The sequence below is a fragment of the Salvia miltiorrhiza genome, chromosome 5, assembly GCF_028751815.1.
Source record: "Salvia miltiorrhiza cultivar Shanhuang (shh) chromosome 5, IMPLAD_Smil_shh, whole genome shotgun sequence".
In the NCBI taxonomy this organism is placed as follows: domain Eukaryota; kingdom Viridiplantae; phylum Streptophyta; class Magnoliopsida; order Lamiales; family Lamiaceae; genus Salvia; species Salvia miltiorrhiza.
In genome coordinates, this window is record NC_080391.1 from 7,112,924 (window position 1) to 7,126,264 (window position 13,341).

Consider the following 13,341-nt stretch of genomic DNA (forward strand, 5'->3'; position numbering starts at 1 on the left):
CAAGAGAAAAGAAAATTGTTTTTTAGTTAATCATTTTTATTAGGATTAATTTTTATAATTAGGGTTTAATAGTATTTTTCATTTTCAAAATTTTACTTTATATATGATTATTTATTTAATAATTGATTATATAATAATTATTTTTAATTTACAAGTAGATGGTTGTGTTTTTGAAATGCATGTTATTACGAAATTGGTGTATATATCATGGGTGTGTGACGAAACTCTAATTATATGACATGTTATTACGAAATTCATGTACATATATAATTTGCAGTGTGTGACGAATATCCCATAATATTTTTGGCATCATCCTCAATATAATAAAAGTCTTCCAAGAAACTCCACATTTGACAATATGACTATGACAGGCCTATATGTGATAAATATGCTTCTTCTTCTTTTATGATAAATGTGATAAATATGCTTAAAAATTGTAAAAGTCAGTAAAATAAATGTCTGTCAACTCTTTACATAAATAAACCAGCTAATTAGATTTTTGTTCCAAAGCATTTTTAGGTTCTGTTAGCTGGTTTGTGGACAACGTTGTCATTAAGAAATATGACATCTGATTGTTGGAATTGTGTTAAAAATGAAAGTGGGGATTTTTGTCCCACATTGGTTTTGCTATCAAAGTAGGTGGAGACCCTTAGGCTATTTAAGGAGTTCCAAGGTCTTTGATACAATTACACCAATCACTACCTTTAGTCTTGTGATTACTTCTAGTTTGAAATTCCTTGCTCTTTGTTTTAGAGGGGTGAGAGGTTTTCAAAGGCTTGTAAGAGTGTAGTGGTTGTGAGTCGAGAGGGTGAGAAATACTGTGTGATTGTAGAAATTTATCATATAGTAATTTTTCAGTGGGTCGTGGTTTTTCTCCGGATTTGGAGTTTCCACGTTAAATTCTTGTGTTGTTAAATTGTGTCTAGTTTTTTTCTTATTTCTTGCTTCTACCAAGTTTGGATGGGGAACTGATTTCCCAACAATTGGTATCAGAGCCTGGCTGAAGTCTCTTGATATTCCAAGTATGCTCTGTGGTTGCAGCATTGTCTGATCTTCCACATCAGAAAGCATTGTCTGATCTTCCACATCAGAAAGGATTTCTTGAGAAAGATCCGGGCGGGGTGTCTCTTGCGAGACGGCTGTTCATTTTGGTGGAGAAGCGGTACGTCAAGTCAACTTCAAGTCCAAATGAAGTTCGACATGGAGAAATTCGATGGAATAATAAATTTTGGCTTGTGGCAAGTGCAAGTCAAGGATGTGCTGATACAATCTGGGTTACACAAGGCCCTGAAAGGAAGTCCGGGTGCAGTCAAAAAGCCCGGTGCAGATGATGACGCAAACAACAAGTCCGGTATGAGTGATGAAGATTGGGAGGATCTGGATCTGAAGGCGGCAAGCACAATTCGTCTCTGCTTGGCCAAGAATGTACTTGCAAATGTACATGGGATTTCGAGTGCGAATGAGCTTTGGGAAAAGCTGGAAGCTCTGTACCAAGCAAAAGGCATCTCGAATCGGTTGTATTTGAAGGAACAATTTCATACCTTACGGATGGATAAAGGTGTGAAGATTTCAGATCACTTGAGTATTCTCAATGGCATTATCTCTGAACTGGAGAGTATTGGAGCGAAAATTGAAGATGAGGATAAGGCGTTGAGACTCATCTTGTCTCTTCCACGTTCCTATGAACACATGAAGCCAATATTAGTTTATGAGAAGGAAACTCTGGTCTTTGCTGAAGTCACGGGCAAACTTCTTTTGGAAGAAAGAAGGCTGATGAGTGAAGGACGTCCTTCATCGGAAAATTCAGCAATGGTGGCCTTTAGCAGAGGGAGGAAGAAAGACTCCAAGGGCGTTGTTTGTTGGAGGTGCGGAAAACCCGGCCATACGAAGCGAAACTGTCCAGGTGGAGCTTGTCAAGGTGAAGCGGATTCGGCAGAAAGCTCCGAACAAGCAGCTAACATCATTGTTGATGATGTCTTTTGAGGACATGAATATCCTTATGGCATGTCCAATGGCCATGATAGAGGATGTGACGATGTTAGTTGGACCACATGTGCATGGTTTTTGGCATGGATGCAGGTGTGTGGTGAAAAGTATGTCGATGGCTGATGACTTCTAGGAGGGCCAAAAGCTAGAAGGTTGCACCAAAATTTCAGCAAGGTTTTTTCGACATGTGCCGAAGTAAAATTCTTAGAATGGTTTATTCTAAGTGTTCTACTCATTTGGTGGAGTAGGTTTATTCTCTTTTGAGGATGATGGTTCTTTGTGATAAGAATCATAATTGTCGGTGAAGACAATGGTGTTTTTTCTTTCATTTTTAACAAGGTGGAGATTGTTGGAATTGTGTTAAAAATGAAAGTGGGGATTTTTGTCCCACATTGGTTTTGCTATCAAAGTAGGTGGAGACCCTTAGGCTATTTAAGGAGTTCCAAGGTCTTTGATACAATTACACCAATCACTACCTTTAGTCTTGTGATTACTTCTAGTTTGAAATTCCTTGCTCTTTGTTTTAGAGAGGTGAGAGGTTTTCAAAGGCTTGTAAGAGTGTAGTGGTTGTGAGTCGAGAGGGTGAGAAATACTGTGTGATTGTAGAAATTTATCATATAGTAATTTTTCAGTGGGTCGTGGTTTTTCTCCGGATTTGGAGTTTCCACGTTAAATTCTTGTGTTGTTAAATTGTGTCTAGTTTTTTTCTTATTTCTTGCTTCTACCAAGTTTGGATGGGGAACTGATTTCCCAACACTGATTACACAAGAAATTTTTAGTAACTAATTAATAGAACCAAGGAGAAATATTCAACTTTCTTAAACTTTATCTTCGACATGTCATGCACTGAAACACTGCCGACATTTTTTGCTCTTAAGAAATATTTAACTTTCTTGAAGTTTACCTCTGACATGAGTAGGACTGTTTAAATGGATATCGAATACCGGTTCATTTGATAATCGAATCTAACCGAATCAGTTGAACTAGAATTTGAGATAATGAGAGATCATTTCATAATAATATGAATTGAAATAAAAGGACTATGTTGAGCTAATGATGCTAGAGCATCAACAACGGCGGGTGCAATGGCGGGATCGAACCCGACCTATCGCACCCGCCACCGTTGCCGCACCCGGGAGCAATGGAGATGGAGCAACTGGGCGCACCGAGTGCAATGGAAGGGGGGTGGCAACACGCGCTCCTTTTCAAGCAAAAAAGAAAAGAAAAAGGGATAACTAAATATATTGGGTGCAATAGAAGTGGGTGCAATACCATTGCTGGAATGGGTGCAATAGAAGTGGGGACCACTTCTATTGCACCCACTCAGGTGCACGGTTGTTGATGCTCCTTTATCTTCACAGTTTGTACCACAGTTCGAATATTGATCATAGCATACAACAATTGCTTTCTTTTTCTTTTTCTTTTTCTCGATTATTCGAATAAATTTTGGGTTCAGTTTCGATTACTAGAATTTATGAAATTTTGTGCTCGAGTAACCAAAATTTTTGGTACGAATAACTGAATCCGAATAATTCGACACCTCTACGAGGCAGGCATCCATCATCTGTAAACCAAATTACCAATGCCCCTAGGGTCTCGAGACCACCTTATCGCTTTTTGTAATTATTATTACGAATGAACAAGTAAATTTGTTATGCAAAAATTAATGCAAAATCCATAAGGAGACTTTATACATAAGTAACGTACAAGAAGAGAAGCAATAGATGATGTAATAGATAGTAGATAGTAATAGGTGAAGCTATGAAATCGGATTTTAAGCGATTCGATCTATATTTTAAAAGGCCCAAAAATAGTTTAGCAAGAGGAAGCCCGACTCTACATATTAGATTTAAGCCTGGCGGTGGCCCAACAAGAAAACTCGATGCTGAATGGACTTCTATCACCCAATTTTTTGGACTAGCCCGGCGGCCCGGCCTGCCCATCTGACACCTCAGCTGACATGCAGTCTATAAACGATTCATGGATTTCGTCATAGATTGGTAATGGGGGATTATCCTCTCACTTTATTTACTATAGTCTTTTATTTTAAAGATAATAAAAAATATTTATAAATTTATTGTCATACCCAAGTTAATCCCAAACCAATACACCCTCCTAAATGGTTATGTAAATTTTCACATTCTCAACAAAGTAACCATCACTGCCACCTCTGATTTATTCGATCGATTCTGTAGATGTTCTGGTTGTTCGTTTTTTGTGTTATTGACCATATATTAGTTTAGCTAAAAATATGATTCATTTCTCGATTATAATTTCAAGATAATATCCATATTCTCTATATTATTTAGTTTGACCAAATGTTATTGACAAATAATGCAAATGATATATATATTCAATTAAGTCATGAAAATAAGGAAAGAAAAATGGTGAACTTCTCTTTTGTATAAAATGTGGGAAAAGAAAAGAGGCATTTAAAGACATAAATTTTTGTTATCCATCATTTTCTCATGATAAATTTATTCATCAAAGTAAATGCACCCTAAAGGTAATTGACTATGATCAAGTGGATCATATAATAGTAAAAATATCATGAACTTTCATAAGTATAAAATTGACATGGGCTTACATTTTTTTTTAATATGACAACATATAAGATCCGAAGTTTACGTGAAATTTTTTAATTTACTTGGAATATTCCTAACGAAATATAAGAGCTCTCCTCTTCTGTGAATCCTAATTTTATACCAATTTTCTCTTATAAAATATTGTTGACAAAATCCACAAGCATAACGATACGAAATTTTTAAACTTTTGGAATCATAGAAACATAGGCTTGTACAGACATATAAATTATGTTGATGGAATTCCTTAACAAAGAAGACCAACCAATATTTCATAAATTATTCACTGGATTCTCACAAGTATGATAACACATTTTTTTCTGCGAGAGAAAATAAAATTATCTGTTCGAGGTTAGGGTTCATAGGGGAAAAAAAAAGAATTCATATTTATTTGGGAATACACTAGGTGAATTTAGATTTCTCACATAATTTTTATATCAACTTGGGGTATTCCACGCCGTCAATTCAAGGGATTTTTGTATTTGTGAAAGTTTGGGATATTTGTTATTTTTTTTAAAGTTCAAATCATTTTTAAAATTAATTTCAAAGTTTCAGATATTTTTTTGTATATTTTAAAGTTCAGCCCATTTTTACAAATATGATTCTAAAGTTTAGGTAATTTTTTGCACTTTTTAAAGTTCATATTATTTTTACAAATGACTTCAAACTTCAGGCTATTTTTTTACTGTTTAGGTCATTTTTACAAATGTCTTCAAAGTTTGGACCGTACTTGAAGTGAGAGATTGAAATATATGGACTAGATTATGGTATATATATTTGATATATTAAATTTGGGTTTAATTAGTTAATTAATAGTTGGATAATTGAACTAATTAATTGGAAATCAGTAGCGAAAGATCGGTTTCTATCAGTGTACTTTTGTAAAAAAGGAAAAAAAAAAAAAAAGAAAATCGATATTGTACCTACGAAATCGGTTTTTCAAGCTACGAAACCACTTTTGAGCAAAAACTGAGTTCTTGAATTCAGAGACGGATCTAGAGGCCGGGCAGCCTCGGCAGTCGCCCGGTCAATTTTTTTTTTTTTTTATTACCTATATATATGTATATATTTTGATGAAATCTCGGCGGTCGCCCGGTCTGTTTTCTTTACTAAAAATTCATTAAAAACATTCGATGAAATCTCGTCCGGTCCTAATTAAATTCTTAGATCCGTCCCTGCTTGAATTTCAATAGTTTCTGCTAGAGTAAAATTTTTACCATCAAAATTAACTTCATCAAACACTATGTTAATTATGACAGATTTTTATGTAACATGTAAGGTGTGTAGAGTACTAGGTAGTGATAGTATAACTGAAGAATATTGGAGTATGTAGAGAATCTGTGTCAACACTTGTCCGAACCTTTGCACCACGTAGTTCATCATCACCCCAATTTCACAACGTGTCTTCTCCTTATATCCTCTCTCTCCCATACCATTAATTTCACAAATTGAGCAGTAATCTGCAAAGGGACGATCGATCGAGATGCGCAGGGCGTCGCTGGATCCGCTGGTGGTAGGCAGAGTAGTCGGGGATGTGCTCGACATCTTCGTTCCGACGGCGGAGCTGGCGGTGCGCTACGCCACTCAAAAGATCAGCATTAACGGCGGCAAGCTGAAGCCTTCCTCCGCTGCTGAAAGGCCTAAAGTCCGTATCACCGGCTCTCCAAATAACTACTACACTCTTGTAAGCCCCTACTACACTCAAGTCACATCAAAATATTTATGTTCATAATTATAATTGTAATATATGCATGACTCATGATGATGACTTGCTTATTTTTGGGCACATGAGTAGGTCATGGTTGATCCTGATGCTCCTAGTCCGAGTGAACCCGCATTTAGAGAGTGGCTCCATTGGTAACATATTCCAAACTTCACCGCATGTTAAATTCGATCTCTTTATTAATTACAAGATGCTTTGTCACGCGTTTTATCGAATCATTTAGGTGCTCAACAATCAAATTTCATTAATTGAGAGTTGTTCGATCGGTTGTGCATGCAGGCTAGTCATAAATATTCCTGAGGGATCCGATGCCAGTGAAGGTAGTGATGGCGCCATGAACTTAATTATGTATTTTAGTGAGATGGGATACAGTAAGTAAAAATATATGTTGTAGGGAAGGAGCTAATGGCGTACATGGGGCCACAGCCGCCGATCGGGATCCATCGTCACGTATTTGCAGCATTCCGGCAGGCGGGGCTTATGGAGACGGTGAAAGGGAAGCCGGCGGAGCGAGGACTTTTCAATACGCGGCAGTTTGCGAGCGAGAATCAACTCGGTCTCCCCGTCGCTGCTTTCTATTTCAATTCTCAGAAACAACCTGCTGGAAACAAGACACGTTAACTAATTAACTACTCTCTCTCTCTCTACTATATGTTTCTGTCTTTCGTCTTGTCTTGTGCGCCGCCATGTATTTTTTAATTAATACTTATATATTAATTACTGTAGTCTGGTTAAATTTAAATTTAGATACAGTCATTTTGAGCTCTATTCGAAATGAGAATATGTAATCGTTGTTCAGGGATATCTAATTCTCAGATATTATACTAAGTTCTCAATATTTTTGAAGTCACAATATTTTTTGTGTCAGTAATCCTGCCTCGCAATCAAATTCGTTAAAGAGGTAGTGTTTAGTGAAAAAGTGAAATGAAAAACTAGAATGAAAGAGAGAGTAATCATGTGTTTAGGAAAAATAAGGTGTAATTAGTAGCTTTAACTATTTCAAAAAGGGAAATGACTCAACTTCGTTGAGATGACCAGAGGGAGTATAATATATTAAATTATAATTAATATTTATAATCAATGAGATTTACTTGTCATTTTTTATTTAGACATGTCATGTCTCAATGTCTGCTGAAATAAGATTTTATTAAAAAGAAAAGAAACAACAACGGAGAACCAAAAACCCTTGAAAGCACAAAGCTGCAGACTAAGGGCCGAGCCTCGTTAAAACCTCATAATAGCTGAGGAAAAAGAGTACTCGTCAAGGACCAAGGTTGACAGAGCTGAGTTAGGAGGTCTCAAGGATTCCGGCCGAACCATTACCCTTAGGCCTCCCGGCTCACAACCGATCCAGAACGAAGAGAAAAAAAACCAAAAAATCAAGCGAAACGAGTAAAATAGGGAATAGAAACATCCTCCTTGACAAAATCATTTAAACCAGCAATGGCATGAGGCCAAAAACCCTCCTCCGAAGCTTGAGAAGCTAAAAAATCCGCCGATCTGTTGCCCTCACGAAAAATGTGAGAAATGCGCCACGTGAAAGAATGGAGTTTGGAGAGAGCAAGCTGCCACCGAGGCTTGAATCTCCAAGGAACCGTCTCAGATAGCGACTGAAGAAGCTGAACCACGTAAGAAGAATCCGACTCAAACCAAACTCTCTCCCATTTGGCGCGATGTGCAGATTCAATCGCAATAATAATAGCTAAAAGCTCTGCTTCGAACGCAACCCCATGGCCGCCTGAAAAATGATAACAACCAAGAACGTCGTTGAAGGCATTCCTAAAGACGCCCCCCGCATGAATCCTCCCTTCACGGACCGAGCCATCAGTATTAACTTTAATCCAAGACGGCGGGGGAAGGTGCCAAGCAACGTAAATAAAGGATAAAGGCTTCCTGGGTTGTCCAGCGATGGAAAGATTCTTAAGAATGAGTAGATCAGTAACCGAGTTGGCCATAGTGCCAAGGACGAAATTGTTGGCAGCTTCACAAAGAAAAACCCGGACCTGCTTGAGAATGAGGTGGCGCGAAGGTGCTAAATTGTTGTGTATGACGTTGTTGCGGTGAGACCAGAGACTCCAGAGGAGAGAGACCACCCCAACTTTCCACAAATTGCCAACTTGTTTGCTGTTATTCTGGTGGATAGAGAAGCGAATCATGCTGCCCACGTCCAACGGTAAAGTTTGCTCAATCAAAAAACCAACGAAAGACATCCGCCCAAATAGAAGCCGAAAAGAAGCAGTTCAACAGAACGTGATCCATCGTCTCTTCTGCTGCCGAGCATAAAGGGCAGCGGTTAGGCCCCTGAAAACTAAGGAGGCGATTCATATCAAAGGTAGGGAGCTTGCCAACAATAGTGCGCTAGACAAAGAGAGATCGTCGAGCAGGGATAAAAGGGGCCCAAATCCAGGATCCCCAGTCGACCTTAGGGAACTGAGGTCGTATGTGAGCAAAGGCCGAAGCAGCAGTAATGTTCCCGAAACCCGAGTGTATCCAGGATCTGTCGTCCGTCAATCCAGGAATGGGGGTAGATATGATGTCGAGAGCAATGCGCGGGAAAGACTGTATAAAACTATAAGTGAGGTGCCACTTATTATTAAAGTAGAAGTCTGAAATCTTCTGAGAGAAATAGGGTGTCATGAACTCCAGAATATGAAGTTTGTCGATCAGCCGATACCCGAGCCAATTATCTCTCCAAAAATAAATCGTATCTCCATTGCCAATCGTGCAGAAGGTATCCGAAACAATCTCCCGAATCGTCCTTCTAACACCAGTCCAAATCGACGAACTCGCCCATTGGGAAGCCCAATCCATGGTCTGAGTGAGATATTTCTGACGAAGCAGCCGATAGCCGAAGCTGTTCATGTTCAGAATATACCAACCTAGCCGAAACATGAAACTATTATTGATGTCAGAGAAAGATTTGACTCCAATGCCGCCATGTTCCTTCAGAGCACGAGCTCTGATCCAACTCACAGAAAAAGAAGGTTTCTTCATAGTACTCCCAGTCCAGATGAACGATCTACAAGCTCTGTCAAGATCATGCAGAAGTTTCACCGGCCATTTATAAACCAGCATACTATGTACCGCAACACTGTTGATAACAGAAGAAACTAAGCAGAGCCTGCCCGCCATAGAGAGTTGACTACCTTGCCACCTAGGGAAATGTGCAAGAATCTGATCAAAGATAGGTCGAAGTTTAGCGCAAGAAGGTCGACCCGAGAAAATAGGCACTCCCAAGTATGTGAAAGGCATGGAGCCAATGTTGAAGTCCAAAATCCGTTGGAGCCTAGAACGTCGCCCGGGCGACACCCCTTTCCCGAAGTAAAGAGTAGACTTATTTTTGTTACAATATTGACCAGAGACCGTAGCATAGAGCTGAATAATCGAGTCAATCATAATGCAATTACGCTTGGAGGCCTGACAGAACAGGAGCACATCGTCAGCGTAAAGCAGATGAGAAGGGAAACTCAAAGATCTCGAGAAACGCATGCCGGCGATTAAACCCCGATTACCAGCATCCAGAAAAATACGGCTAAGAACATCTTCCGCCAAGGCAAAAAGAATGGGAGACAAAGGATCTCCTTGTCTTACTCCCCGACCGCATTCGAAATAGCCATAGAGAGCACCATTGAACCGAATAGAGATGCGAGCCGAGCTGAGAATAGTTTTGATCCAAGAGCAGAAAATATTGGGGAAGCCAAACTGTTGAAGCACGAACAGAAGAAAATCCCATCTAAGCGTATCAAAGGCCTTATGAATGTCGACTTTAAGAGCCATGTTTTTGCCGTGTAAAGATCTCTCCATGCAGTTCGCCCCTTCTGAGGCAAGAGTGATGCACTCATGAATAGAACGTCCCAAAATAAAGCCAAATTGGTTGTTGGAGACGATGGTGGCAGCAGCAGCATTCAGTCGGATCACCAGAATCTTGGAAATAACTTTGAAAAAGAAATTGCCAAGAACGATGGGCCGATAGTCAGAGATAACCTTGGCATTAACTTTCTTGGGAAGAAGGCTCAGAGTATTGGAATTGAGACCCGAAGGGAGATAATGATGAGTGAAGAATCTTCTGATGGCGGAAGTGAAATCATGCTCAATAATTTCCCAAGCGGAACGATAGAAAGTACCTCCAAAGCCATCCGGGCCGGGAGCGCTATCTTTGTCCATAGCAAAGACCACCGCTTTGATCTCCGTCGCAGTCGGACAAGTAACCAAAGCCGATTTATGTTCCAAAGTGAGGCTACTGGGGATATAATTAGTAATCCACGAAAGATCGGCCCCAGGATTGATATCCGCCGCAAAAAGAGATTTATAAAAGTTTTCCACATGAGACGCCAAAGTGTTATGATCTTCAACCAGGACGTCGTTAATCTCAAGATGCTTGATAGTATGGCTAGCGCGCTTCATTCTCAACATGTTATGATAAAACTTTGTATTTCGATCGCCATCCTGGAGCCATCGAATTCTACTTTTCTGGCGAAGTAGGTTCTCTTGCCGAGAGAGCATGACCGAGATAGAGGCTTCAAGCTCAACTTCTTGATCAAAGAGCGTCTCAGAATAGCCAACATTATCGATATGTGCCTGAAGAGAAGAGAGCTTATTATAGAGTTCCTCAAGCGAAGTGTTGAAGTTCCCAAAAGTGGATTTATTCCACATTTTGAGCTCTTTCCTCAAACGTTTCAACTTGTGCATCATACGCACCATGGGGCAGTTCGTGTCAACAACAGGAGCCCAAGAACGCTGAACCATTGGAATAAAATCAGAGTGAGAACTCCACATGTTCAGGAAACGAAAAGGACGGGCGCCATAGGTATTAGGAGGAGTGGAACATTTAAACAAAATAGGAGCATGGTCAGAGCCAAGACGAGGCAAAACCCGGCTCTCAGTAGAATGACATTGCGTAGCAAAATCCTCTGAGAAAAGAGTGCGGTCCAGGACAGACTCAGTAGTCATAGGAAATTTACGCCTGTCCGTCCAAGTAAAAAAAGGTCCAGAGGTGGGAGCTTGTATGAGAGTATGGCGATCGATGAAAGCTTGAAAATCTCTACAGGAAGCACGGCTGGGAAACCTGCGTCCACGCCGCTCATGAGCTCCAAGCACAGCATTAAAGTCCCCAAGAATCACCATTTGAGGGACCATACAAGAAGAGATATCATCCCAAAGAATCCTGCGAGTGATATAATTACAACTTCCGTGAACAATAGCCACTCTGAAAGAATAGCTAGAAAACAAGATGTCAAAAATAACCATCTGCTCCGTGGACATAATCAACGAGCAGGTAACCCCGTTGGCGATGAGAATCCAGATGTTGGAAGCATGAGGGGCGCGATCATTTTGATGGAAATGAGTCAAATTGATAGAGTTCCAGAATGAGGTCGGAATATGAAGAAAGTTAGTCTTAGGCTCAATAATGCCTAGAATAATAGGATGATGAACATGACAGTAATTGTGAAGCAAGTTACGTGCCGTGTCCGTCATACCACGAATATTCCAAGAGAGAATGTTCATTGAGAAAGGTGGATATTATCGTCCTCCTCTTGAGGATCATAATCATCATCCACCATATCACCCCATTTCCGTGAAGAAGTTGTGTCCATACTTTTACCAGCAGCAGAAGAAGTTTGAGAGATGAGGAACTCTGAAATTTGAACGCCTTTATCCACCGCTTCCTTAACCAAAGAGTTAAACTCCGTCGTGGTCCCCTGAAGTTGTCCAACCTGATCCCCAATAGTAGCTGCCTGATTGTGTCGTAGACGATCTTTCATAGTCGGAGTTGCCGTGCGCACCAACTGTTCGACAGTTTGCTTAGGCGGCCTACCCCGCCCCCGTTTGATTGGTACAGCTTCAATCATCCCGTTTGTAGTACGACTAATGGCACCAACTGTTCGACAGTTTGTCTCTTGTTCTTGCCTTTCACTAGCACTATCAGCCTTTTGATTTTGAGTTAATGTTGTTTCTAAAATCTGCACTTTCATCATGTTTCCTAAGGCCACCTCCTTATCAGCAAAAGTACCCGTGTCAGTGCTCTTGTTATTACTTTCATCTTCGGGTATTATCAGTGGTACGGTGTTCGAATCAGGAACGGGTCTGCACGCAGCTGCAAGCAAATCAGGTCCGGACAAACCTTCTTTACGCTGGGGCAAATTATGTGCCCCATCTGTCCTCAGGGGGAGTGTGATTAATATGTTCCGAAGCGCTGATATTGGAAGTCCTCTCCTTCTCAATAAGAGGCTCCTGGTTGACGTCCTCATCTCCGGAAGGCTCTAGAGGTAAAGCTTCGAAAGAATTACCGATCGGAATCTCTTTATTTTTCTGCCATTCTTTCCCCATAGTTTTGTTGTGAATGGTTTTGAGAGGAGGTTGATCCGAGCTTGTAGGCTTCGTGATGTCCGTGTTGTTGTCCTGCTATTTCTTGCGGCGGCATTGAGCAATGTTATGACCTGCAAGATTGCAAAAGCCACAAAAATACGGCAAATTTTCATATACGAATTCAACCTCGAACGAGCGCGTTCCCTTATCCACTGTGAGAGTTTCGGGAATAGGCTTAGAGACATCCATGTCGACAAGAACACGAGCAAAGTGACCCACTTGCCCAGAAAACGCAAAACCATCAAGTTTAATAGGAAGACCGACATATCTGGAGATGCCGATTATCACTTCCGGATGCCAGTATTCGTGAGGAAGATAATAGATTCTCAGCCAGACTTGGGAGAGAGCAGATGATTCTTTGTATGGGTCAAAATCCGGAACCCATTCCCTGATTCGAATAATACATTTGCTCAATTTCCAAGTAGCCCTAGATTTTGCCGTACCAAGCTCATATTCATTCGTGAAAATTATTGAAAAGAAGCCTTTTCCAAGTGGCACCACACGGATCGCATCCGAGGTTTTCCATAAAGCCATGAGTTCTTGCTTAATGTCAGAAGCAAATCTGGGGGCGTCTCCCTTATTCAGCAAAAGCCTGGCGTGAACAGCGAACTCAAATTCCTTGAGTTTACTTTGATACAGGGATTCTGGAATCCGAAGAATAGATTTGTTGCCAATGTTTACGGG

At 40.3% G+C, this 13,341-nt stretch overlaps 2 protein-coding genes across 2 annotated transcripts; one reads left to right on the forward strand and one right to left on the reverse strand.

The window, feature by feature from the left end:
* The first annotated feature begins 6,051 nt into the window (after window positions 1–6,051).
* On the forward strand, window positions 6,052–6,937 carry LOC130985613 (protein MOTHER of FT and TFL1-like). The gene is made up of 4 exons (XM_057908679.1): window positions 6,052–6,252; window positions 6,364–6,425; window positions 6,571–6,611; window positions 6,686–6,937. The coding sequence occupies exons 1-4, from the start codon at window positions 6,052–6,054 to the stop codon at window positions 6,910–6,912; spliced, it is 531 nt and encodes a 176-aa protein (XP_057764662.1). The 3' UTR covers window positions 6,913–6,937.
* A 218-nt stretch (window positions 6,938–7,155) lies between these two features.
* Window positions 7,156–8,501, reverse strand: LOC131025465 (uncharacterized). Its single transcript, XM_057955260.1, has 2 exons — window positions 7,887–8,501; window positions 7,156–7,164 (listed from the first exon to the last, which is right to left on the reverse strand). The coding sequence occupies exons 1-2, from the start codon at window positions 8,499–8,501 to the stop codon at window positions 7,156–7,158; spliced, it is 624 nt and encodes a 207-aa protein (XP_057811243.1).
* Between the last annotated feature and the right edge of the window lie 4,840 nt (window positions 8,502–13,341).